Source organism: Cucurbita moschata, unplaced genomic scaffold, assembly GCF_002738365.1.
Source record: "Cucurbita moschata cultivar Rifu unplaced genomic scaffold, Cmos_1.0 Cmo_Scf00022, whole genome shotgun sequence".
In the NCBI taxonomy this organism is placed as follows: Eukaryota; Viridiplantae; Streptophyta; class Magnoliopsida; order Cucurbitales; family Cucurbitaceae; genus Cucurbita; species Cucurbita moschata.
The window spans coordinates 3,566,399-3,592,045 of record NW_019268538.1 but is presented as its reverse complement, the minus strand read 5'-3'; the positions used below and the strand labels follow the sequence as shown (position 1 = coordinate 3,592,045).

The window sequence follows — 25,647 nt, the reverse complement described above, 5'->3', positions numbered from 1 at the left end:
TTTTTTTTTTTTTTTTTTTTTTTTTTTTTTTTTTTCTTTTCGACTTATAGCATGCTGCCATACTCCTCGATTTAGTAAACAGTCCAATCAAAGATGCAAGAATCAGAGAATCTTACAATCTTAAATTGTAATAGAGGTAGGGCACACAAAAGAATGACATAATCCAATGCCCTGTTAAAAGATAAAAGATGCACAAGACTCCTTGGGTGATGAACTCAGGTATCACCACTTTGTTTATTCGTGATGAGGAATCATAAGGATTGATATAATCAAACTCAAGATCAGCTAAGCACATCAGCTGCAACAAGTTTCAAAAGCATCATAAGTTCTTCAGTTCCAACATTGTTACACCAAAGGTATTAGAAAATTAACAATACAGTATTGTCAATCAAATATTCATATGTAGGGAATGGTTGTACTAATGACAGGGTATAAGCGAATTAAGATAGTAAGCTTCCAAAAATGGGCAGCTAGTATTTATAAACTACAATCCATCGCAAGGCAGCTAGTCAATCGACTTAAGGATAGCACAAGCAATTATGATTCACAGAGAACAGACAGAAGGGGAATCGACTTAAGCAAACATTGTTTATATCGAGAAATCAAGGGGCCTTCAAATCAAACATCAGACAGCTTCCTATCCATCTTCCTCTCTACAATTGTCGTGGCTAAGAAATTTTAGACAAGTCTCTAGGCTGTTAATGCCGCCCCAGAAGGTAACTTAAACAATCAGGGTTTCCATCGAGCAATTTCGAATATGTCCACAAAAACACATCAGTATGCAGAAAAGTTAAGTAATTGCTAATTACAGCTCCTGCTCTCATTAACAAAAACACATATTTAGCGTCAAACAATATAAAATCTGAATTCTCCGGTGACTTCAAGAAAATTAACGTGCAAATACACAAAATATAGAAATTCTAGGGTTTAGAGACAACCTGGAAAACGACGAGTATGAGAAGCGCAATGATAAAGAAGAAAGAGAGTAGCCAGACGTAGATATCAGCCATAGAAATGCCCTCAACCAAGTCCCTGTCTCTTGTCTCTCTCCCTGTGTGTGCGATTTGAAATACAAACTCAATGCCGCAACATCGTCACCGAACATACATGCTCCTGCCGTAGGGGAAATGGATTGGAGAAGATGATGAAGGATTATAGGAAAGGTGCAAAGTGAACGCCAGCGATCATAATCCTTATGCACAAAGAAGCAACCGAATCTGGTTGATCGGAATTTCACAAAGCGACGGGAGGCTCCAGATTTTTTTTTTTATTTTTTTTTATTTTTAAGAACTTTTAGCTGCTTACTTGTTGCATATGCAATTCCTTCTTCTTCTTCTTCTTTTTTTTTTTTTTTTGGGTTAATTTGGACTCTAAATTGACAAAAAAAATTATCCAATCATCCAATCAGACAAAATATAATTGAGGGACTACATTTTAAATTAAATAAACTTTTCAAAGTATACTCAAGTTGAATTAAAAACCAATCTTTTTAAAAAAAAAATTAATTTTAGTCCGCTTTAACAAGCCCGTCTAGCTCAGTTGATAGAGCGCAAGGCTTTTAACCTTGTGGTCGTGGGTTCGAACCCCACGGTGGGCGCTTTTTGTTTTCATATCTTTTTATGTTGTTTTGAAATATAATCAGTAGTGACTAATGTAACCACAAGCCCGTCTAGCTCAGTTGGTAGAGCGCAAGGCTCTTAACCTTGTGGTCGTGGGTTCGAACCCCACGGTGGGCGCTTTTAAAATCTTTTCGATCTTCTAATCTTTTGGGCTTTGCCATTTAAGTTGGGGCCTCTCTGACTCGATTTAAACTCACTGATCTTTTTTAACTTGTAGTCTAAATATATATATATATATATATATATATATATACGTATATGTATATGTACATGTCATCTAATGTCGCACTAACCTAAGTTATTGTAATTCTAAATTTCTAGTATACAATCACATCAATAGAAACAAATTCATAAGTATGTGGTTTACTCTTCTTAATTAGTTGATGTAATGTTTTGTTTTTTTCTTGAGAATTGGTCTTATTTTGTCTAAAATAGATTTAATAAAATAATACATTTTTTTTATTAAAAAAAACAAGTCATTGGACGGTGAGGAAACTTTCACTGACCAGTAAGTTGACGTAATTATGACCAGGGATGGTAACCACGTGGCAGATAATAGGTGGATGGTGGGCCCAATATTCCTCTAATTATTACCCCTAAGCTTTAATAAATAAAAAGAAACCAAATTTGTGAAAAAATGATTCTCTTATTTTAATCATTCGCTGGACTTTTTACGGCTTTTCTACCGAGTTCATGTCGCCAGTTCATCTTTGCCGTACACGTGTCTGTCTCTTTAGCAATCATAGGCGACATGTACGGTGATGGGCCCTACTCCTTTATTTTAAAATCGAAGCCCAATAACAGAGAAAAGCCCAATTCAGAACAATCATAATGGGCCGTAGCATGATTAAGATTCTGATACGTATGAAGGTGCGTCCCATGTCATATGCCATCTAAATCAGAAATTATTTCCAACAGTGGAATTTCATGATAGCTACCGACTTTATTTATTTATTTATTTATTTCGTAACTCATAATATAATTATTCAAATACAATCCTAAAATGCCAATTAAATTAATTTAACATTATTAAAATAGTTAAATTTATAATATTGTTGCCAAAATTCAAATAAGAAAATGTACATGATTTCCACGTGGGCAGATCACAAGGAGACATGAGCATCGGAAATAAAAAAGAAGGGCGTTAGAAGAAAATTTTGTTTTAATTCCAAAAAATGAAAAAATTAATAGCGACGGAAGTACGGCAATAAAAAGAAAATAATACTAATAATAAAGTAAAAATAAAACCTGTGCGCACGCATTTTTATACAATTATAATAATAATAATTAATAATTAATAATTAATAATTAATAATTAATATAGGGTTGTGGTGGGGTGAGTGATTGCAAATAGAAATTTAAAAAATAGAATTTGATTATTCAGATCTGTTTTTCTTTTATTTGTTTGAAAATAAAGAAGAGAGAAAGAGAAGATTGTTGGAGTTAATTTGGTGTGTAATGGTTGAGATTTGTTAATGAGCGGTCAATTTGAGAGGGTGCAAATTAAGGTGGATCACAGTTGGGGCTGTTACTCAACTCTCCTCCTTCTAATAAAATGTCTTTATTCAATGAACAAAAGGACAATTAGAAATAAGTTTTATATTAAGATACAAGAAAATAAAGAAATTAGGGACGGATGGGACAAATAAAAGGCTAATCAATGTTTTGTGTCCCATGCCACATCCACCAACATCGTACCATATGGGGTTTCGCTATGTCTTTGCCCAAACCTTATTCAACTAATTCTTTTTTTTTTTAATTATTTTTTGGTTCAAAATAATAAAGAATTAGAAACATTGTCTCATTTCACCGTTGAATCAGAAAATACCAATAATAAACACATGTATTTTTCTCCTACTTAAAAAAAACAATGTATTTTTCCTTTGTTTTTTAAAGTTCTTTTATGAATAGTTTTTTTTTTTTATGCCACGTGTGTGCCGCGTGGCAATAGGTTATCCTCAATTAAATGTTCCTATTTTCATCCATAAAAGATCTCATTGCTACTTTGGTGCCATTTCATATTCTCAAAATTGGTGGCTATACCACAAAAGTGTAGATTCGTATAAAAGTTCCCTATTTCTATTTCTATTTCTATTTATTTCTTTATTTATATAAAATAATAATTTATTCCTTTTTCCATCAAAAGTAGAATTTAAGCTCCTCATATTTCTAAATAAATTTTATTTGATTGGACACTTTTAATCTCATAAATATATTTTAAATTCTTTTGGTAGAAACTTTAATAATCAGTTTATAAAATTGTGGCCCAAAGTAATACACTCAACCACTGATCAGTTTATTTATTTTAGTAACCTTTTCATATGAGTTAGAAAATTTGAATTTCTTTTTCGTTGTTATTGCACTAAAAATAACAAAATTTTAACATACTCACGTACATATTTTTATATGCAACAAGCTGACGTTGGAATAAAAGGTAAATGTCTTTTTCTTAATATATAAAAAAACGTGAATATCGAATATCATTATGTTTATCATCCTGAGTGGTTGTCATTTTCTATCAATAATGATATTTCAATACTTTTTTTCGTAAAACATCAATTAAAAAAATACATTCCCGATACTTTATTTAAACCAACATCATAGTTTTTAAATTAAACATTTAATTTTATAATTTTATGAGGTTGAATAGTGAGATTTTTTTTTTCAAATTATAATCTTAAACTAATTAATAATCCATACCGATTCAATCAACAAAGTACTTCAAATCAAATTGATTGAAAAAAAAGAGAGAGAGATAATGAGGCATATGATTTTTGTTATTAATTAAAATATATTAAATAAAGGAAATGAAAAAGGCATAAATCTATTTAAAAATAAAAAATAAAATGGGAGCAAAAAGTAAAAAACCTGAGCACATAAGAAAAGAAATTGAAAATTGGAGCAGTGAAAGTATAAAGGGGGATTATGACAAGCTATTATTAATAACCTAATTTAACTCCAACTTGACTTTTCGAAAGAAATCATTTCCAGAGCATTATTTATTTATTTATTATTTTTTAATTTTTGAAAATAAAAAAAAAATCAAATTATGACTTTATTATAATATTTAGAAAATGAAACAAATATTTGGAAAAAAAATGAAAAAGAAAGAAACGGACAAAGAAAGGGGTACCCCACAAGACCCACACAACAAGACACCAACAACATAAAAGAAAAATAATAAAATAATAAAATAATAAAATAATAATCCCCTTTTCTTTTTTTATTTTATTTTAAGTTTTTTTGAGTGAAACCCAGCAAAGTGCGCGTGGAGTACACTCTCCAATCAGGAGAGATTGATGAGTATGACACAACACAGTGTTCTCGTACGTGAGATTAAGATGCTACTGCCTGATGGTAAGAGTTTTCCATCACAATTACCCACCCCATATGTGGTTTTCCCACGCGCATCGATCCGCGTGTAAGCGCGTGAAATTTGAACACAGATCTCTTTTCTCGTCTCGGTCTCCCTATTTCTCTTCCTCGTAGTGGTTATTCCTTCTTTCTCCCCTGGAATTTCGTCTTCCAACAGTTTTCAACTCTTTGTTTTTTCTAACACAAAACAATTTATCACATCACTGAAACCCAATAACTGACCTTTACCCAGTTTCCAATATCGCCCTCTCTAGATCGCCGGCCTCCGCCATGGAAGCTCGCCGGGATTCCCAGCGGCGGCCCCGGCCGGTTCAATGTACCACGTCGTTACTCGCCAAAATCAACTCTGGATCCTGAACCAGCAGCTGGGTCTTCCCTAAATTGTCTAAAGTTCGAAGCTTTTTTTCTAGGCCGCAATGGCGGCTACTAACGCCTCTACTCCGCCGCCGCCTACGGCAGTGGAGTCTGGCAGTTCCTCAGCTGATGAGCTGACTGCCAAAGCCGTACACAAGCGATACGAAGGACTGCTGGTGGTACGGACCAAGGCTATAAAGGGTAAAGGCGCTTGGTACTGGGCACACCTCGAGCCCATCCTCGTCCACAACACTGACACTGGTTTGCCTAAAGCCGTTAAACTCAGGTGCTCCTTATGCGACGCCGTTTTCTCTGCCTCCAACCCTTCCAGGACCGCCTCCGAGCATCTCAAGCGCGGCACTTGTCCCAATTTCAACTCTCTGCCCAAACCCATTTCCTCCGTTTCCCCTTCTTCTTTTTTATCTCCTGCTCCCACTTCTCCGCCTGCCCTTCAACACATCAATCGCAAACGAACCTCCTCTGCCGCCGCCGCCGCAGGTGGAGGCGGAAGTGGTGGGTCTTCTTACCAAGTCTCACCTCTTGCGATTGTGGATCCTTCGCGGTTCTGTGGCGAGTTGATGTATTCTCAATCAGTGGCGACGGCGGCCAGTGGTGGCGGCGGCAGCGGTGGGGGTCTGTTGGCGCAGCAGCCACATTTGATGTTATCGGGAGGGAAAGAGGACTTGGGGGCGTTGGCTATGTTGGAGGACAGCGTGAAGAAACTAAAGAGTCCAAAGACTTCTCCTGGGCCAACGCTGAGCAAGACGCAGATTGACTGCGCCCTCGATTTTCTCGCCGATTGGGTTTACGAATCCGGCGGCTCTGTATCGTTTTCAAGCCTGGAACATCCGAAATTCAGGGCGTTTCTCAACCAAGTTGGACTACCCTCGATGTCTCGCCGGGAATTTACGAGTTCGCGGTTGAATTTGAAATTCGAGGAGGCGAAAGCAGAGTCGGAAGTTAAGATTCGTGATGCTATGTTTTTCCAGCTCGCTTCCGATGGGTGGAAGGATAAAAACTACGCTGTTTTTGGCGTCGATAAGCTTGTGAATCTCACCGTGAATCTCCCCAATGGTACTAGCTTATACCGGCGGGCTGTGTTCGTCAGTGGCTCTGTTCCTTCTTCGTACGCTCAGGAAATTTTGTGGGAAACCGTTGCTGATATCAGTGGGAATGTGGTTCAACAGTGTGTAGGGATTGTAGCAGACAAGTTCAAGGCTAAAGCGCTTAAGAATTTGGAGAATCAAAATAACTGGATGGTCAATCTCTCTTGTCAGCTTCAGGGCTTTTCAAGTTTAGTTAAGGATTTCAGCAAGCAGCTCCCATTGTTCAAGACTGTGACTGAGCATTGTATAAAGCTTGCTAATTTCGTCAATTACAAGTCTCAGGTTCGTAATTGCTTCCATAAATTTCAGCTTCAAGAGTACGGCCACGCCGCTTTGCTCCGAGTGCCTCCTCGCGACCACGAGAAGCTCAACTCTGGTCCTGTTTTCACTTTAATGGATGACATTCTCAGCTTCTCTCGAGCTCTGCAGCTGGTCGTGCTGGACGAAACCTGCAAAATCGCTTCCATGGAGGACCCGATCGCTCGAGAAGTAGCAAAGTTGATTGGGGATGTGGGGTTTTGGAATGAATTGGAGGCAGTTCATAGTTTGGTTAAATTGGTAACAGAAATGGCTGTTGAGATTGAGAAAGATAGGCCATTGGTTGGGCAATGCCTCCCATTGTGGGATCAGCTGAGGGCGAAAGTGAAGGATTGGTGTTGTAAGTTTCAGATTGTTGAAGGGCCTGTTGAGAAAGTGATTGAAAAGAGGTTCAATAAAAACTACCACCCAGCTTGGGCGGCGGCGTTTATCCTTGATCCATTGTATTTGATAAGGGACACGAGCGGGAAGTACCTGCCGCCATTCAAATGCCTCACTCCTGATCAAGAGAAGGACGTGGATAAGCTGATAACCAGGCTGGTGTCGAGGGAGGAAGCTCACATTGCATTAATGGAGCTGATGAAATGGAGGACAGAAGGGCTTGATCCAGTTTATGCAAGAGCTGTACAAATGAAGGAAAGGGACCCTGTAAGTGGGAAGATGAGAGTGGCTAATCCACAAAGCAGTAGGCTTGTTTGGGAAACTTATCTTACAGAATTCAAGTCATTAGGGAAGGTTGCAGTGAGGCTGATTTTCCTTCATGCCACTTCCTGTGGTTTCAAATGCAACTGGTCTATGTTGAGATGGGTGTCTTCTCATACTCACCAAAACCCTGGAATGGAGAGGGCACAGAAGTTGATATTCATTTCAGCTCATTCCAAGCTCGAGCGCAGGGATTTTTCCAGCGACGAAGACAAGGATGCCGAGCTTTTCTCCCTACCCAACGGTGAGGATGACGTTCTTAACGATGTTTTTGCCGATACATCCTCGGTCTAACGGTTTTCGATTTTTATTTTTAATTTTTTCTTCTTCTTCAAATTCTTAGGATTTATTGAATTCTTTTCACTGTGTTCTCCTTGATTTGTACCAAATTTATTTCACCTTAGAAGATTTTGGGGGATGTAGGGTGGAAGAAACAGGGTTGTTCATATGAGATTGACTTTTGTATTCCTCGAAATGCATCGGCTTATCCATATTGTTCTATTTTTCCATGTCACTTCTGGTTTCACATTCTTCATTACAACATTCCTCATTTTCCTTAACATCATCCTTATATGAAACTAAAGGATTCTCATACCTTGATGAAGAAGTTCTACTTCCAGTTATTGACATTACTCAATTTTTGGATCACTATATCTTATATGACCATAGGATAGTCTCCAAGATTGTACTTTGAATTTCCCTCCCTGTCGTGTCGAGTCGAATTCGGCTTGTTTGTAATGTTTTATATTCCTTGAGTAATAAGCATTAGTGTGGGTACAGTTTGTTGTGTGTGGTCCTTTTGTTAGATGGAAAAATGATTAAAGAAGATTCGTTTAAAACTGTGGCATTTTTAATTTTGAAATGGGCCCATTTCATCCCATCTTGAGCTTCATTTCTGGTCATCTGCAGCAAAGAAAATTGACGTTTTACCAGGAAGATAACCAAGTGTGGGAAGTAACATTGGCGAGTTTCTGTGTGTTTTTGTTTACAGACACATTTGACAAAGATATCCTCGGACTTGCAAGACAGCATTAAGCACATAACCATACAGAACATAGTGAGTGAGTTGTTGGATGAAGTGAATGGATAATGATTAGAGTTGAAAATTTGGGGATGGAAAAGAAAGAGGAACTTTTGTGGTTGGTGGAAGGGCGTAGCGAGCAGCGGGGAGGAAGCTTTTGAGGAGGAGTGGCAGTGTTAATAGTATTGTATTGAACTGAAAAGAAAGCAGTGGAAGTCATTTTCGAAGCTTTTGGTTGCGAGTGAGTGAGTGAGTGAGTGAGTGAGTGATGGAGAGACAAAAACCAGAAAATAAAAGAAAAGAACACCCATTTTCCCCTTAAGTTATAAAACAAGATTGTAATTACAAATTATTGTCGGCAAACCTCATTCTAATGCTGACTGCTCACCAACTCTTTTTTTTTTTTGTTTTTTTTTTTTTTTTTTACAATAAATAAAAAGAGAAATAATGATTAGTATTGGACGACAGCCTCTCCTTTACACAAGAATCTTTCCCCCTTCCAATGCTCTCTTAATTTAATTGCCCCTTTCTGTTATCATTGCTCTTTCTTTTTTTAATAATAATTATTTTTCATTCAAACATTTTCCTAACAAACCCTAAATATTTAACAACCATTTGAGGATAACTCAATCTTACCCCTTTTACCTAAAACAAATTATTGACCGTTACCTACACAGTAAATAATAATAATAAAATATTAACTTTTATTGACCAATTAATTTCAATTTACCAAATGTTGACCCTAATTTCGAAGTAAAGCGGAGGGCGCAGAGTTTTAGAAAAACAAAAGTTTTGGTGAGTTTAACACAAAACACAAAAACTCAATTTTAAAAAATTAAATTTAATCCTTTAGATATATTTAAATTAATAAATAAATCTAATAAACCATAGAATCTGTGAGTGAAGATTTAGATTCTTTTAATCACAGACAAAACCAAGGCGGTAAATTTATATTGACAAAAATAAAGAAAGGGGGGAAAAAGGACAAGTGGTCAAATGGCAAAATGGGAAAATTGAAAGAATAAATATAATTTTTTTTATTAAAGAAAAGTGTGGAGAAAAAAAAGAGAATAATAGTGTACAAACAAGAGCATCGGTATCCGAGGCACGTGTCACTATCATGGTGTTTATAAAGTGCTTGAGGGCGTACGGGATGGCCCACCATCCAACTAATAATGATACCTGATTTATTTGGAATAATAATACTCGACTTATATGTGGGTAATTATACGCTGCATGACCCTACACCATAGTCCCCACTCTCCTCCGTTACTTTGACCGTTCAGTCAATCCTTCTTTGACTTCTCCGGGTCCCACTCCCACTACGTGTACGCTTCTCTCTCCTTTCATCGTAAATATAGGACTAAACTTACCCAACTCCACCACTCCAAATTATTATTTTTTAATCTTTTTCTCTCATTTTTTCAAAATAAGATTAATAATTCCTGGAAATTCTAGATATATTTCCTGTGAACCCACGTGCCGGTTTTTGCCAACTGTCCATAATAAAAAAATATATATTTTTGTATATATAAATTCTGGTCACGTGGTCCCTCGTCAGCGCAGGAAGAGGAGGAGGAGGGGAGGGAGGATAGATTCATGGGACGAGAGATCTACTTGAGTCAATGTCCGTACGATGACGTCATAGTCTAGTGTTCGTGATGTCGTTGTAGTTTGTCCAGACTCGTAGGGGTAAATTCGTCATCTTTCTAGTTCCAACTTTGATTCTACCCTTACTATATTTACGCCTGTTCAAACGTCCAACTTCAATTATTTTGTTCTTCTTTACTTACGTATTTTTCTTTTTCTTTTTTCCTTTTTTTTTTCTTTCAAAAAGTAAAATTTTGTGCTATAAGTATAACTACAACTACCTGATTATTGACGAGTATTTCAATGATTATTGAATCTTATTTATTATTACTTTATCATTGGTTTATATATACATACATACATATATATATATATATATATTGTTAAATTCCTAAATTTCTAGTTTAGGGTTGAGAAAGTAAAGGGGAGAGAGTAGGCATGGCATTGATAGCAATGGCATGTGATTATGCTCATATTGTAGCCAACAATCTTAATGTCCAAGATATCATTATCAATCTCTTTTTCTCCTTTTTTCCTTACAACATATATTCTCTTCCTCTTAAAATATTTAAATAAATTCATTAAAAAAAATAATAATAAAGTAAGCTTTTCCTTTTTCATAATGGAATAAACAACGACGCAAAAGAAAATCTTATCCATTTTAAATAATTAATTGCGTTTATTTGTACAAGAAAATAATTCCAAATATAACAATAAAGACCCGGAACAAGGATATAAACTAAACTCGATTAGAGGTCAAATTAACCACTAATCCAAATAACATATTTTAATATTATATTAAAATGAGAATTTAAATTTGATTGATAGCGGTAATGAATGAGATTTTGAATGAAAAGAAGGAATAAAATTGATTAAAGAAGGTATGGAAAGAGTGATATATGATGATGGTGTCTCATATGCACACTCCTAATTGTTGTCTATTTACTCAATCTCTCTTTCTCATAATTATTCCTAATCACAATAAACTTTTTGTAATAATATAAGATTATTACACAAAGGCAAGTGTATATAAAGCTTGACATTTGAATGGTGCAGGAAAGAAACGGCAGTTGTAGAAAGTCACGTGCGTTGTGAAAGTGGTCACGTGCTAACACTCGACACGGAGACAGTTGGGATCTCATGCGACAATACTCATACAACTTTGCAAGTTGGTGTGCTTTGTCAATAGCCCTTTTCACCTTTCTGATTAAAATTGAACTCTCTTTTTCATGGTGGCTAAATACAATGCATTATTATTTTAAATTAAAAAATATATATATTATTATTATTTATTTCAGCTTTTTAGCTAAAAATTGGCCTGCTTTCACAGACAATAAACAAAATAATTGCTGACCATAACTTTTTACCCATTTATCGTATACATTATTGTCACCAATAACATTTTAGTTTCTACTTTATAATTTTTTTTTTATTATTATTCAAATGGATCTATAAAGTCTAAAGATGATTTAGTCAAAATTCAACCACTTTATGAATTTTATTTTTTCGTAATTAATTGGATTTTTGGGAGATCATTGACTTCCAAGTAATTAACTTTTTGGTGATTGGTTTAAAGGGAAAAGGTCTAAAAAGCTTCCAATATTAATTTTTAAGGGTAAAATAATAATAATAATAATAAAATCAGAACTAATTGAGTGTAAGAATGTGGGGTTTTATGGTGTAGATTACTTTATTTAATTGATGGTTTGAAAATTGTGGCATACGTGGGGGCATCTTCATTTTACCATAATTATATTTGAATACCCTACCTACTTTTTATTTTCTATTTTTAGACTAATAATTTAATTTCCCCCACCCCTCAATTATCCTTTAATTTATTTTGGCTCATTAATTATTTATACATGTGCTTAAATTAATAATAAATACACCTAATTATTAATCAGTATTTGATTACTCACAAAGTTAAAAACTTTTTTACCCATATAAATGATATAAATGAAATTAAAGTCATATAGGGTATACCCTTTTTATTTTTAATTTTATATGATATATTTTGATTTATACATGGTGAAAGTGGTAATTTCACATGGGGGCAGGGTGCCCCTAGTTTCTAAAAGGGCGACTATATATGTCCTTAAGGCAATGTATGGAATCTGATAATGAGATATGGTAGGTGTAGTAGTTTAGAACCAAAGCTCCATATTATTTTTATTTTGATTATTTCAACTAAAACTCTTACGTACGAGTCACGTGACGTACTTTATTAGACACCTTTAAGCCTATTCTATATTTAAATACAAAATTCATAAACAAAATGATGAGTAATTATTATTATTTCTTAAGATGCAATCAAATACTAATGATGATATTGTATCAATTATGAATCTTTTTAAAAAAGAATTAAGCCTCGTTTTTTTTAAGAAATCTTTAAAAGGTATAATTTTGAGGTTCTAGAATGCTCGAAAATGATGTGGAAATTTGACTTAAAATTGAAGGACACATTCCCTAGAGAAAAAGGAAGATTGGAAGATTGGTTAAATGAAAAGAGGGTTGTTAGGAGTGTTTAAAGTTGCATTAATTATTGATGCTAGGACACGAGGGTTCATTATATGAAGGTCAAAGTTGTTGATAGAATCTATGTGTAGGCTTTTTAATTGGGCTTCACCTTCTACATCTACCATTTTTTCTTTTCACTCTCTTAATAATTAATGCTACCATTTATTTTCATTTTTCATCAAACCATATAATTCTAAAATCTAGAGTTCTTCACAATTTGGTTATTTGGTTATTTAGATTATGGTTGGATGTTCTTCTAATTGGGTTATTTGGGTTATGGTTTGATGTTCTTCCCATTTCGTTATAAGTTCCAAAAAATAAGAGTTCTTATAAACCTCAAATGGGAGGAAAGTGGGAATTATACCATTGCATGTTGGTTGAATCATTTATTATTTTTTTTGGTTAAGAAAAATAGTATCTCAATATCTAGAATTTCTATTTATTTATTTATATTAATTGATCTTTAAATATTGTTTAGTTTTAAAAGTTAAAAAAATAAATAATCTAGATGTATGCATATATAATTGTTTCATAAAGGTTTAATACAGGCCAATTCAACCCCCTAAATGTTATATTTATTTGGTTAAATATTTCGTTTAGAGACATTTTCTTTATTTAATAAATCCTATTTAAAAATTCGAAAAATTATTTTGTTAACCGAATTTTGATTTTGAAACGAAACTCAAAACTAGAAAAACGTTCGCTAGACACGTGTCGCATTATAGAGGTATCCACGTTTTGTCTTCCAAAACCACAACTTTCACTGTTCAATTTCCCTCCAATTTTCCTTTTCTTTCCTCCGATCGACGATCGCATTTTCGGAAGTACCCTACTCTGGCCCAACTCTCTCTCCGCGGCGCAGCCGCCTCATTTCTACGGTCAAACTGTCGGCGATTCCGACTCCCTTCCAGTTCCCTTCCCTGTTTGAAATTCGGTGAAGAATGGCCTCAACCCTCTCGAATTCTGTTCAGTCGGGTCGGATTCGGGTTTTGAAAGATGCAACGGGTACTGTAGATCGACCTGTGGGTCCGGTGGTTTATTGGATGTCTAGGGATCAACGAGTAAAAGACAACTGGGCGTTGATACACGCCGTGGACGAGGCTAACAAAGCAAATGTTCCTGTTGCTGTGGCATTCGATTTATTCGATCAATTTTTGGGGGCAAACTCTCGGCAATTAGGGTTTATGCTAAGGGGCTTGCAACAACTTCAACATGATCTTGAAGAAACGATTCAAATACCTTTCTTCTTGTTCCAGGCGAGTTAATTTGTTGTCTAAGTTTAGGAACTAATGTTGTTTGTTATCGTTATCCCTTTCTGGAGAACCTGGGAAAACGTAATTATTGATTTAGTTTGATTTCATGAAATACATTTATGCTTTATGAATCACCATGACTTGTAATCTTGTATCTTCGATTTTAACAAAATGCTAACTGGATTGGTTTGTCATGTTCCCATTGGAGTTGCAATCAGGATTGCTTTATCTATGATTTTTTTAGTTTTGTTTGAGCATGGCTCATAGCTTTCTGGGTTAGCATTCTTAGGGGGAAGCTGAACAGACTATACCAAATTTCATTACAGAATATGGGGCTTCACTTCTAGTCACAGACTTTTCGCCCTTATGAGAAGTTCGTAAGTGTAAAGAGGAAATTTGTAAGAGGATAGATGAATCATTTAAGGTACATGAAGTTGATGCCCACAACGTGGTACCCATTTGGGTTGCATCCGAGAAATTGGAGTACAGTGCCAAAACTCTAAGGGCGGAAGATAAATAAGAAGCTCCCGTAATACCTTATTGATTTCCCTGCTCTGATTATACCAACTAAAAAATGGCCAGAGCTGGGGGGGGAGGCGAGACTAGTTATCAGGTCAGAGAGACCCCTAGCCCGTACTGCTAATACGTCTGTTGATTGGGAAAAACTTATTGCTGATAACTTGAGGTTAGAGCGTTACTTTGTTTTGTCTTCAATGTCTTCAAATTTGTTTATGTTGACATTTTATTGTTACCAGAAAAGGAGCTGATGTTCCTGAAATTGAATGGTGTAAACCAGGGGAAAAAGCGGCACTGGAAGTGATGATGGGTAGTAAAGATGGGTTTTTGACTAAGAGGTTGAAGAGCTATGCAAATGATAAGAACAATCCATTAAAACCTAAGGGCCTCTCTGGCCTCTCCCCATATTTAATCCGTTTGAATCTGTTTAGAGGACCGTAGTTAGCTCCTGTTTCAAATTGTATCGTTACGTCAATCCGTTTGTTTGTTCATTTTGTGTGATTCCTTGAGTATGATATGTTTTGCATAATTTTTTAAGGCAGCTGAGGTGTTCCTTGAGGAGTTGATTGTTAGAAGGGAACTTCCTGATAATTACTGCTACCACCAGCCTCCTTATGATTCACTGCTTGGGGCTTGGGAATGGGCGCGTAAAACCTTGATGGACCATGCTTCCGATAAGCGAGAACATGTTTACTCCTAGGTGGGCTTTTGCTGTAATTGGGATTGTGGGTGTTAATATCCACTTGCCATTGGTTTTGAAATTATTGAATTTTGAGTATGTGAGACTGATCAGCTGATTGGAATAAATAAACCCATGAATATACCCTTCATTGATTTGAGGCTTTTGGGAAGCCTAAAAATCAAAACCATGAGAGCTTATGTTCAAAGTGGACAATATCATACCATGGTGGAGAGCGTGTTCTTCTAACATGGTATCAGAGCCAGAGTCACGCCCTAAACTTAGTCGTGCCAATAGATTGGTAAATTCTCAAATGTTGAACAAAAGACTCCAAAAGAAAAGAAGTCGAGCCTCCTCGAAGGCATAGTCAAAAGAGTCGGGTCTCAATTAAGCGTCAAATGTTGAACAAAGAACTCCAAAAGAAGAGGAATAAGGGGAGGCGTACTTTGTTCAAGGGGAGGTGTTGGATGATAAAAGTCTCATATTGGCTAATTGAATACACTCTCCATTGGTTTGCAAAGCCCTCTCCATTGGTTTGCAAAGTCACGAGAGGTTATGCTCAAAGTGGATGAGTCCGGTTCTTCTTGTTCTTCCCACGGGAGCAACTGGGATTGTAGGTGTTATTATCTTTTCAGTATCCGTTGCTTTGCTTCTTCCATTTTTTGCTGTTATTTCTATTGAATAAACTCACACTTGCTACATTACTTTTCAGCTCTGGAACGTTTCTCAGATGGAGATGGTCTTCCATGGAGTTGAAATTGAATTCTAAAGGAACGACGCATTACCTATTATCAAGCAGGGTGCAATTATTCAATCGCTTTGACCATGGGAGAAGCATATTATTCAGCGTCTTCAACACTAATTAGCGAACAAACTGTAGAATTTCTAAAGAGAAGTTTCAAAAGTTCTAGTTTGATTATACCCAATTCAACCACCTAAATCTCCTGTTTGGATTCCTACAAAGTTTTCTTTTTCCCACCTCCAGATTGGATTGCCACGGTCACAAGTCGGCGGTGGTTGTGGCGGCGTTATACCTGCACAACACCTTGCATTTAACTACGCTGCCGTATACGTAGAAACCAGGGGCGACCATTATTCTGACTACCGACGGAATTAGCTTTCTGGCCTTGTCGCCGCTCACGTCCTCCATGTAAACGGAATCGAAAACGGCTTCTTTCTCAACTCTGAACATCGGAAGATTTGGATTAACGGAGTTGGCCAGAAGGTGCAGAAGCCACACGCTCTTCGACGCGCTGAAGAACGCCTGCAGCAGCGGTTCCGACCAAACTCTGTTCCATCCCAGCATATCCACGATTTCGCTCATTTTCCTGTCGCAAAATCGGCTGAAATCCTCGCTGAAATGTTTCGTTCCTTTGTTTAGAACCTCCTCCCACGTTAATTCATGGAGGATATTGAAACATCCGAAATTTGCTTCGCATCTTTCAATCGGATTGAGAACCGGAGTCGAGGCGTTCTTCTGAAATCCTATCGATTCGAAGTCCTCGAAGAAAGCTCGGTTTAGCAGAGCTTCGAGGTAGAAAAGCAAGTTTCTAGGGTTCTTCGAGAACGATATTTTGACATCGTAAGGTTCAAGAAGAACGGAAATTCTTTCGTATACTTTGGCTCCGACGTGGCGGAGTTGCGGAGTGAGTGACCGGCTGAGAAACCGGATCGACGATCGAGATTCCGATACCGAAACTAAGAAATGCTCGATTACATGCTTCTGATTCGTCTGGTGAAAACTCTGCATTTTATGATACTTCCCAATTTGGCAAGGCGAATTGCCGGCGCTGCACTCTTGGAATCCGGATTTCAAATTGTGGCAATACGATTCGAGTTTGTCCAGTTTCCTCTCCAATTCGGCCATGGCGTATTTTAATCTAGAAGCTTCTATAATAGCCTCGTCTCTCTTCCTCGTCGTCTGAATCAGCTTCTGCGAGAGCTCCGTCAAAGCGGCCCTCCATTGCTCTTCTCGAGCCGTTAAGGCCGACGATTCGTTAATAGTTTTCGGACTCTTCCGCGTCAACGACGAAATTAGGGATTTGAAAATGCCATTAGGACTCGGGATGGAGAAATACGTTTGTTTATTAACGCCATTGTTGTTATCTAGAGGAACGACGGAGAACTTCTCCCTCGCGTGAGGAGTAGGACGGCACCTGCCGCACGACACTACATCTGAACTCGACACGGAATCCGACTCCGACTCGGACCGTTTCCTAACCGTCTGCGATTTCCCATTATTGCTCCGATCATCGGCCCGATTCAACGGCGTCGTCGGGTGGTGCTTCAATCTAGTTCCCGGGTCCGACGCTGCCACCCGATTCTCAGCATCAAAATCCTCCTCCACCTCTTCCTCCTCGCATTCTAGAATCTGCAACAAAAGTGATGAAATTCCCGAGAAACAAACAAAGAGGCGAAATGTTAGAAACTCCGGGTAGTAACACTCACCGGCGTGAAATGGGATCGTGAGTGGCGGTGGGGGGTCGGAGTAGCAGAGGAAGAAAAGGAAATGAAGGAGGTGGGAGAAGAAGCAGCCATGGGTGAATTGAGCAGGGTTACAGGCACATTCCAGTTTGTGCAATGTGCAAAGCAAGAGGTATGTGTGTTGCGTTTCAGTTACTTAGGTAGCAGTTTCCGTCGTCTTGTAATCATGATTAGGATTCAGATACCATAGATAAGAGGTTTCCCAACCCTTTGGCCAGCGAAAAGATTCAAGAAACAAGACGCTGGCAAACCAAATTCCATTCCCCAAAACATATAAAATGGGGAAAATCCAAAAAAAAAATAAAAAAAAAAATAATGACCAATGAAATGCAAGTGTATTAAATTCAGAACCCGCTCTCCCCTTCATTCATTCGTGCACCGTAGATCTTTTCAACAATAACCTTCCATTTTTACTTTATATTCCCTGTAAAACTTTTATGTTAAAAAAATAAATAAATAAAAGAGAATGGGATTTCAAGGAAGGAGCGTGGAGAGGTAGTACAAAGATGGGAGTATTAAATGTATGGATATACTGATTGAAATGGTTGGCTATGAAAAAGGGTAGGGAATAGTAGTGTGGGTGAATGAGAAAGAGAGAGAGAGTTAAATGGAAAGGCATTGAATTGAATTGAATTGAATTGAATGTGGTTGTTGTCAACATTTAAGTCTCACATCCCATTCCTTCCAACTCCGCCTCTCCTCATTTATTGCATATCTTGACGCAACTGCCATGCCTTGCCTTGCCTTGCCTTGCCTTGCCTACCCTCTTCGGCTGTTTCAACGGGGCAAGGCCCGGCCATCTGCCACTGCGAGCCAGGCTTTGCCCAAACCCATGGGGGCGGCTTACATATTTGTTGTTTTCTCTCGCATTCGCATCACTGCCCCATCATGTCTTCTTACTCTCTCCCTCTGCGCCAGAAATAAAGCTTAAATTATTCTCTTCACCCCACCCTTTTTCAAAACCTACCCCACCCTTTTTCAAAACCTACCCCACCAAACCAATGCTGTATTTCTTTTCTTTTTAAACCCAACATTCACTTTGTAACGACCCTTATAAAAAAACGTCTCTACTAGAGAAAGGTTTTCACACCCTTATAAAATGTGATTTGTTCTTCTCTCCCACCAATGTGGGACATCACAATCCACCCCCTTCGAGACCCAGCGTTCTTGTTGGCACTCTTTCCTTCTTCCAATCAATGTGAAACAGCCACCAAATCCTCTCCTCTTTGGGGCCAATGTCCTTACTGGAACACCGCCTCTTGTCTACCCCATTCGGGGAACAGTGAGAAGGCTGACACATCATCCGGTGTCTGGCTCTGATACCATTCTCGATTTGTGCGTGTCATTCTTGTGTAGGGTCATGCTAATCTTCTCTGTATGGTTCCAATTGATCGAATGTCCCCAATGTGGAGCATCACAAACTCTAAATTTTAAGGTTATATCTACCAACACTGTTGTATAATAAAAGATTTTTGTGAAAATAACACAATTCAATAACGTGTATATTAGTGATGTAATTGACACTCTGACATCAAGCGATTAATTATATATTTTAGATTAAGAATATGGTAACGTCGGTTTAGCATAGTTTGTGTATATATTTGAAAGAAATATATCTACGTTGAGTTCATATATAAATATATAATATATAAATGTGGATTAAGTTGTCACACAAATATTATCTTAATGATATGATAGAGAAAAAATAAAGTTAAATTACAATTTTTTTCTTTAAAAGGTTGTGTCTATTTCATTATTAAATTTTTTAAAAATAGTTCTTAGACTAACTATTTTTGTATGGGTTATAAAACTCTCTAATAAATCATTAAAATTTTTAATGTTTTTATCAGTTTTTAAATTTTGGGGTTTACTAAAAAAATTAATTACAATCCCATAAGCAACTCAATATATCTAATAGATAGATAGTTTTAATAGCTTTTTTTTTTTAATAACTAATAAATACAAAAATTTAAAACTAATTAAATATAAAAATTAAATTCACACACTTATTAAATACTTTTCCAAATTTATCATAAGAGAGAGGGAGAGAAAAAAAATAGTATTATTTATAAATAATTTTAGGGTATGATAAATTTGTGTGCAAAAAATAAAAAATTTGCGTGAATTTCATATGGGAGTCGAGATGAGAAATGTTGATACTTTTCTTCTGGCGTTGATTTTGTCCAAACGCACGCGGTTTGTTATTTTCGTCCAAAAAACGTTTAATCGGAATTATCTTCATAATTTTGTTTTAGGGGCGCTTTCTTCTTCTCGAATTAGTCCTCCGCCGTTCGTTGATACCACTGGTCGGCATTTTCTTTTTCAATTCCTTTCTTCCCTTTTCAATTCTTCATCCTCCCCCAATTAACCCTAACATGTTTCCAAATCGGCTCTGAAATCACATCTTCGCGGCTGCTTTTTGATACCGATTTCGCAGGCCGTTCGTGATTTTCATCGCTTCGCTTTGCGAGATCAGGATTCAGGAGCAGCCATGTCTTGGAATGTGTTCAAATTCTGCACGGCGCTGCGTGCTTTGGGTTCCATCATGATCCTCTTAGTTCTAGGTATAGTCGGTCTCTCCTATTACGCTTTGGTCGTCGTCAACTATGGTCCGGCTCTCTTTCGCGGAGGCCTCAATTCGCTTACAGCTCTCCTAGTCTTGCTCTTGTTTCATTCTTTGGTAATATATTTTCCTCTTTTAGCTGCAATTACACATATTGTGCACTTGGCGAACTGTTGGTTTGACCTTCGACAATTTAGCTTCCTGGGATCCTCAGGACTTCCTGATATTCTTTTTCCTTTTTTCCGGAATGATTCCTGGAACGCGAATTTCGACTTAGCTTAAGAGGAGTTGCTTAGAAAATGTAAAATTGTGGAAAATTTAACATTGTAGTGCAGAAAGTTATGGCTTATTGTGTATTGAATAAAAGTTGTGGGGCTTAGAGTTCAAAATATGAGGCAATCTTCAGATTTCTTGAAAATACAAACTTAAGATTACCTTCTACATTCGCTAATTGCTCTAGGTGACCACCGTTTGGTTTTTCCTTTATTTCTACTGACCCGAATTTATTAGCTCGTGGAAGAGCGTTATGATAGAATAGAGTATCTCTGAGATTCTTCTTTTTGGTTGGTTGAGAAAACAACGGTACTTTGGGCCAGAATAAATAAAAAGAAAATAAGTACTAGCCTTATTCTGAATTTGAAATGATACGTTGTAATATTTGTGTGTTCATCTTTAGAATAGCATATATACATTCATATAGCTTCAAACCTTCAATTTACCAATCGCAGTTGGTGATGTTACTATGGAGCTACTTTTCTGTTGTACTAACAAATCCGGGGTTTGTTCCACCTCATTGGAGACCTGAGTCGGATGAAGAGAAAGGGGATGCTGATCCATTAATGGCATCAGAATACAACAATGATCCAGGTGCAGGGCCAGAACAAGGAACCATGCCAAGTGATTCTGCTAATCGAAAAATACGGTTTTGTCGCAAGTGCAACCAGTTTAAACCGCCTCGTTGCCATCATTGTTCTGTTTGTAAGTTCTAGATCATTTCCTACTTTCTATTTCGTGTAGAAGTTTACTCTGGTCCTAGTTGGTAAACAATATATAAATACTGATTATGCCTCCTTTGGTAGGTGGAAGGTGTGTATTGAAAATGGACCATCATTGTGTGTGGGTCGTCAATTGTGTTGGAGCAAAGAACTACAAGCACTTCCTGCTATTTTTGGTAGGCACAACCAGAGTATTTCCTTCTGAATTCCAGTTCTCTATCTCCATGGTTCTCGGGATGGATGGTCCCCTATGATATCTATAATATCCATTCAGAAAATAAATGATGTTACTTGTATAATCATGAGTAGATTCTAGTTCTTTGGCAATTTGTCAGCTGATATAACCTGCGCAATCATAGATATTCTAATTCTGCTATAGAGATGTTTTGTGATGGTGCCATGGCGCATCATTGCATTGAGTTTATTAAATCATATTGCTTGTTTGTTTCCATGATTTGTGCAAGGAGAAAATATTTTTGCCCTCGAGTAGTTCAGAATGTAATTGCCTTTTCTTTTGGTACTTGTTATGTTCAGTTAAGATTTTGTTTCATCACTTAAGTGCTTGGCTAACGGAGGTATGCAGAAGTTTCACTAATCATCACATTTTGTTGATTTTCATGCAGTTTTACACATTTCTTGAAACATCCCTTGTTACTTTGTCATTATTGCCATACTTCTTAGCTTTTTTCTCCGATGGTGATATAACTGGAACACCAGGCAGCCTTGCAGCAATTTTTGTAACATTTAGTAAGTGCATAAGTGACAATTTCGTTCAATAGTTAAAAATATTTTGACATTTATCTCTAATTTTAGTTGCTCGTTCCTTACAGTTCTGAATTTAACATTTTCTCTGAGTGTTATGGGTTTTCTGATATTGCACATATCACTTGTAGCAGCCAATACCACAACAATAGAGGTAATTCCTCCTAGAAGTAGTACTTTGTTTGTTTTGCTTTTAACCATTTAAAAGGGGCTGAATTGGTTTATGGGATATTTGATTCACCGTTGTCAGGCATATGAGAAGAAAACCACCCCGAAGTGGCATTTTGATCTTGGTCGCAGAAAGAACTTCGAGCAGGTATCTTCTTCTCAACTTATTGGCTTCTTCCTTGCGAACATTCAATTATTGATGGTATAGTTATCTGTTGTTGCCCCACAGCTAGACGTTTGTTTTCTTATTGATGTCCTTATTTAGTTATAACCTACCCAAGTTTCCCGAGGTTTGATACTCTCTCTCTACCAAAGTTTCTTCCTCTAGTAGGTACCCCACTGCTCTCAGCTTACAGAACTCCCTTACTTCCCATCTTTCCCAAGATAGATTTAAATTTGTCTGTATTCCAAAATGACATGTTGTTCCCAACCACATCCCTATCTTATATTCATGACAACCGACCGACACTATTTCACTGCTCCCTTTCCTTTTTGTAAGAGTGAGTGCAAGCAAATTACATTGGCTGTGGCTTTAATCCTATCGATTGAAGTTGTCTAGTAATTTGATTGAGCTAGTCAAATGTATCATTATCACATATTTTATTATAACGAACTAGAATATTCATCATCCGCGAAGATTTATACCAATAATTTCCTCGAGAGTCTCAACGTTTTGTAGTAATCTCTACAATTCCAATATCTGAGAAAATAAATTCCTAAAAACTGATCTCAACTTGGGAAAACTACCCAAAATTCCAAATTGTGAAATTAAAAATGGATGGCTTGTGCCATGGGACAACTTTGGATTCATTGCATCAATTATTTATATGCTGGAGTTCTTTTGCATGTGACACTAAATTCATTCGTGAATCAGGTTTTTGGAATGGATAAGAAGTACTGGTTTATCCCTGCATATTCTCAAGATGACTTAAAGCGGATGCCTAATCTCCAAGGCCTTGAATACCCAATGAGGTCAGACACGAATCTACTTCAGGAATTGTAAAATCAATCTCACAGTAAACCTGCAAGCTTTCATTGTTTGATACAATGTGAATTGTATCGAGGGGAGAGAGCCTGAGCCCAGAAGATGTCACCTTGATCCTTAAATTGAATGAATGACAGGTTGGTTTAAATTTCTAACAAACAAATCATAAAGAATGGCCTTCTTCAGGTGGTGCCCTGTATAATATTAGTTGGAAAAGCCATTTGTTTGCTGAATGATGCACAAATTTTAGCTCTGTATCCAGTTTTAGCACAATGCAAACTCTTTTTTCTTCTGTGTATATTTGTTTGTATGAAAACCGACTTAGTTTGGAGATGTAGCGTGTTATGTTGGTGCATCTGCATCATATCAGCCCACCCCATAAGGTCTCAGAAATACTATCAGAAGTCTCCCTCTATAGAAACTTCGACCCCTTGGAAAATTAGTCATATTATGGGAACCTTTTGTTCTAAATTAGCAGGTGGCTCTTCTATTCAAATCTTGTTCGACTACCAAGCTTTTGCAGATTATTATGATTATATTTATTATTATTATTATGTTCAGTCTCATCTTGTAAGTCAGTGGCGGATGGCCGGGGCTGCGCCCGCGGTTTCCCTCCATGTGCATGTGAAAGGGAGAAAAGATCAAGATTGTTGAGTTGACGTGAATAATTAATTGGGAGCCTGAAATTTAATTTTTGAACAATAAAATAATACGGCATTCTAACAATGTTGTAAACATTTCTTAATACGTAACGTGGTATTTATCTATGAGGTTTCTATACTCTCTATTTTTTGCTAAATTACTCACAAAAAGGTAAAAAGATTCGTAAACTCAATAATTTCAAATCAAATTTGATCAATGTAATAAGCGATATTAGCAAAATTCACAACTTTAAACAAAAATTTAGTTCAATTGTCTCCTTTGTCAAGTTTGTATCATTTATAAGCTTATAATTTATTGAAAGCATGTGAACATATGATTATTTAAAAGAAACTCATCAAAGGGTAGAAATGTCTTCGAAGTTAATATTACAATATTTGTCAAGTTTGTAAGGCAAGGCAAGTTGATACTAACTCAACAAATTTAGAAATAGTTACTCGAAACAAGTTTAGTATATATATATATATATATATATATATTAAAGTTTTAAAAGTTACCCAACCTAAATTAACAAATAAATCATCAAAAATCATGTGTATAACCCTTTTACCTTAATTTTGATTGGCCATGACATTCGAGAACGACAAGCCACCGAATGTTGGGCAAATGCAAAATTCAACAAGGAGATAGGGGTTGATATGGTCAAGCCTAGCATCAAACTTAAACTAGTGCTTAATGGTTTAAACCTTCAACGATGATCAGTTAACAAAGGTACAGGTCTTATCGTCCAAACATTCAATAATCAAGTTGAGGTTATCAATGTAACAACGATGCACTTATTGGTTTAATGTTGCATTTAGTACTACTCTAGCTAGTCACTATTGATTATACATTTGAATGTTCATCTAGACAATGCACCCATTAAAAACTTTGTGATGGATATGGATCTAAATTTAATGTCATCTTAGTACACTTCCTATAACTTAAATGTAACAACTTTAATAAACAAAGTAAATCACTCCACGCGTATTTAACTATAATCTGACCTAATTCCACTGGTGCAAGGAAGTGATAACCAATGGAATTATTATACATATTAAGCAATCCATATGGTTAGAGGAAAAAACATCCATCTTTCCATTTTGTGAAGGTCTGAATTTCATTTGTTCATGTATTATTACAAAAGATGCAACCAAAATTTGAATGCGTATACTCACTTTGTCTCATCTTGTTTGTAAGAAAATTTAAAACAACAATCTGTTCATCTCAAAAACGAGACAAAAAATCAATATATTTGTCACTCAATCTGATAAGTATGATGATTAAGAAAACGGACAAAACTGTATAAAACTAAAACGACAGCGCTTTGCTTGACGGAACAGAAATCACTTCCGAATCACAAACTCCTCCCCTGATCGTCGATCAACCTGCTTGATCCATTTCCCCTTCCCCTCGCCGGAACCTGAATTCCTTCCTTCCGCCGCCACGTATGCAATATCCAATCCCTGCCCCACCGGCAAAAACGCTGATCGAATCAGCCGCCGCGTTCCGTTATTGGTAACATTACTCCATCTGAAACTCGAATCGCTTCTCGAGTTCGCGTTCTTGCAGATCAAAACCGCTCCTCTGGAACTCAGATTCGCCATTTTCAGAACTCGACTGAAATTCCTCCTCTCACTATTCACCACCAGAAAATCTATCCCTACCAGTCCTCCCATCTCCTCCTCCGGCTCTCTCACGATCATTTCCGGCGCCAATCCCGCTCTCTCCATCGCTCTCCAATATTCTCCTCTCGATCTCTCGTCCGGCACCACACACACGTGTCTCCCTCCTGTGTGCCGGCGAGCAACCGCCAGTCCAATACTCGTTGCAATCGCTCCGCCGCTCGACCACGTCTCGACGATGAATTGAGCGTTCCATCCGGCCGCCATCGCCGAAATCAATTCCGCAACGCCGGATTCTGTATGGAGATCGCACTTCACAGTTCACACACAACTGAAAAACATCAATCATAAACACGCCAAAAAAAAAAAAAAAAAA

At 37.0% G+C, this 25,647-nt stretch overlaps 6 protein-coding genes, 1 long non-coding RNA gene and 3 other non-coding genes across 16 annotated transcripts in view; 6 read left to right on the top strand and 4 right to left on the bottom strand.

Annotated features, from left to right (window-relative positions):
* Positions 1-1,321, bottom strand: part of LOC111459200 (protein cornichon homolog 4-like) — a 2,477-nt gene extending 1,156 nt beyond the window's left edge. The window contains exons 1-3 of the mRNA XM_023101981.1: positions 1,222-1,321; positions 939-1,173; positions 117-298 (exon numbers count right to left, since the gene is read on the bottom strand). Coding sequence (XP_022957749.1) covers positions 117-298; positions 939-1,010 — 254 coding nt within the window. The 5' untranslated portion in view covers positions 1,011-1,173; positions 1,222-1,321. The remainder of the gene's footprint in view (positions 1-116; positions 299-938; positions 1,174-1,221) is intronic.
* A 203-nt stretch (positions 1,322-1,524) lies between these two features.
* On the top strand, positions 1,525-1,597 carry TRNAK-UUU. The gene has a single exon. It is a non-coding gene; the product is annotated as a tRNA-Lys (tRNA).
* Positions 1,598-1,663: 66 nt separating this feature from the next.
* On the top strand, positions 1,664-1,736 carry TRNAK-CUU. The gene has a single exon. It is a non-coding gene; the product is annotated as a tRNA-Lys (tRNA).
* A 3,228-nt stretch (positions 1,737-4,964) lies between these two features.
* LOC111459613 lies at positions 4,965-8,888 on the top strand. 3 transcript variants are annotated; one of them, XM_023102602.1, is made up of 2 exons: positions 4,965-7,718; positions 8,466-8,888. In XM_023102602.1, the coding sequence occupies exons 1-2, from the start codon at positions 5,411-5,413 to the stop codon at positions 8,507-8,509; spliced, it is 2,352 nt and encodes a 783-aa protein (XP_022958370.1). In that variant the 5' UTR covers positions 4,965-5,410; the 3' UTR covers positions 8,510-8,888. The 3 variants fall into 3 exon arrangements, with proteins under 3 accessions (XP_022958370.1, XP_022958371.1, XP_022958369.1); XM_023102603.1 differs by lacking the exon at positions 8,466-8,888 and adding an exon at positions 8,384-8,460 and having other exon boundaries at positions 4,966-7,718; XM_023102601.1 differs by lacking the exon at positions 8,466-8,888 and adding an exon at positions 7,881-7,988 and having other exon boundaries at positions 4,968-7,845.
* Positions 8,889-13,366: 4,478 nt separating this feature from the next.
* On the top strand, positions 13,367-15,960 carry LOC111459508 (deoxyribodipyrimidine photo-lyase-like). 2 transcript variants are annotated; one of them, XM_023102446.1, is made up of 2 exons: positions 13,367-13,858; positions 15,763-15,960. In XM_023102446.1, the coding sequence occupies exons 1-2, from the start codon at positions 13,544-13,546 to the stop codon at positions 15,817-15,819; spliced, it is 372 nt and encodes a 123-aa protein (XP_022958214.1). In that variant the 5' UTR covers positions 13,367-13,543; the 3' UTR covers positions 15,820-15,960. The 2 variants fall into 2 exon arrangements, with proteins under 2 accessions (XP_022958214.1, XP_022958215.1); XM_023102447.1 differs by lacking the exon at positions 15,763-15,960 and adding an exon at positions 14,182-14,433 and having other exon boundaries at positions 13,368-13,858.
* LOC111459509 lies at positions 14,498-14,943 on the top strand. The gene is made up of 2 exons (XR_002713302.1): positions 14,498-14,540; positions 14,652-14,943. It is a non-coding gene; the product is annotated as an uncharacterized LOC111459509 (long non-coding RNA).
* LOC111459506 (IRK-interacting protein-like) lies at positions 15,857-17,812 on the bottom strand. Its single transcript, XM_023102445.1, has 2 exons — positions 17,499-17,812; positions 15,857-17,421 (listed from the first exon to the last, which is right to left on the bottom strand). Exons 1-2 carry the CDS (start codon positions 17,586-17,588, stop codon positions 16,051-16,053), a joined length of 1,461 nt encoding a protein of 486 aa, XP_022958213.1. The 5' UTR covers positions 17,589-17,812; the 3' UTR covers positions 15,857-16,050.
* Positions 17,813-18,844: 1,032 nt separating this feature from the next.
* LOC111459870 lies at positions 18,845-18,947 on the bottom strand. The gene has a single exon (XR_002713345.1). It is a non-coding gene; the product is annotated as a U6 spliceosomal RNA (small nuclear RNA).
* A 703-nt stretch (positions 18,948-19,650) lies between these two features.
* On the top strand, positions 19,651-23,381 carry LOC111459505 (probable protein S-acyltransferase 14). Of its 2 annotated transcripts, XM_023102444.1 has the most exons (8): positions 19,651-19,840; positions 19,972-20,214; positions 20,826-21,075; positions 21,177-21,268; positions 21,716-21,839; positions 21,923-22,008; positions 22,105-22,170; positions 22,897-23,381. In XM_023102444.1, exons 2-8 carry the CDS (start codon positions 20,026-20,028, stop codon positions 23,023-23,025), a joined length of 936 nt encoding a protein of 311 aa, XP_022958212.1. In that variant the 5' UTR covers positions 19,651-19,840; positions 19,972-20,025; the 3' UTR covers positions 23,026-23,381. The 2 variants fall into 2 exon arrangements, with proteins under 2 accessions (XP_022958212.1, XP_022958211.1); XM_023102443.1 differs by having other exon boundaries at positions 19,651-20,214.
* Positions 23,382-24,796: 1,415 nt separating this feature from the next.
* LOC111459536 overlaps positions 24,797-25,647 on the bottom strand; it is a 1,319-nt gene continuing 468 nt past the window's right edge. The window contains exon 2 of one of the 3 annotated variants that reach the window (XM_023102490.1): positions 24,797-25,567. In XM_023102490.1, coding sequence (XP_022958258.1) covers positions 24,993-25,538 — 546 coding nt within the window. In that variant the 5' untranslated portion in view covers positions 25,539-25,567 and the 3' untranslated portion in view covers positions 24,797-24,992. Of the gene's footprint in view, positions 25,603-25,647 lie in introns of all 3 variants that reach the window. The other 2 variants (XM_023102488.1, XR_002713308.1) reach the window with 2 other exon arrangements.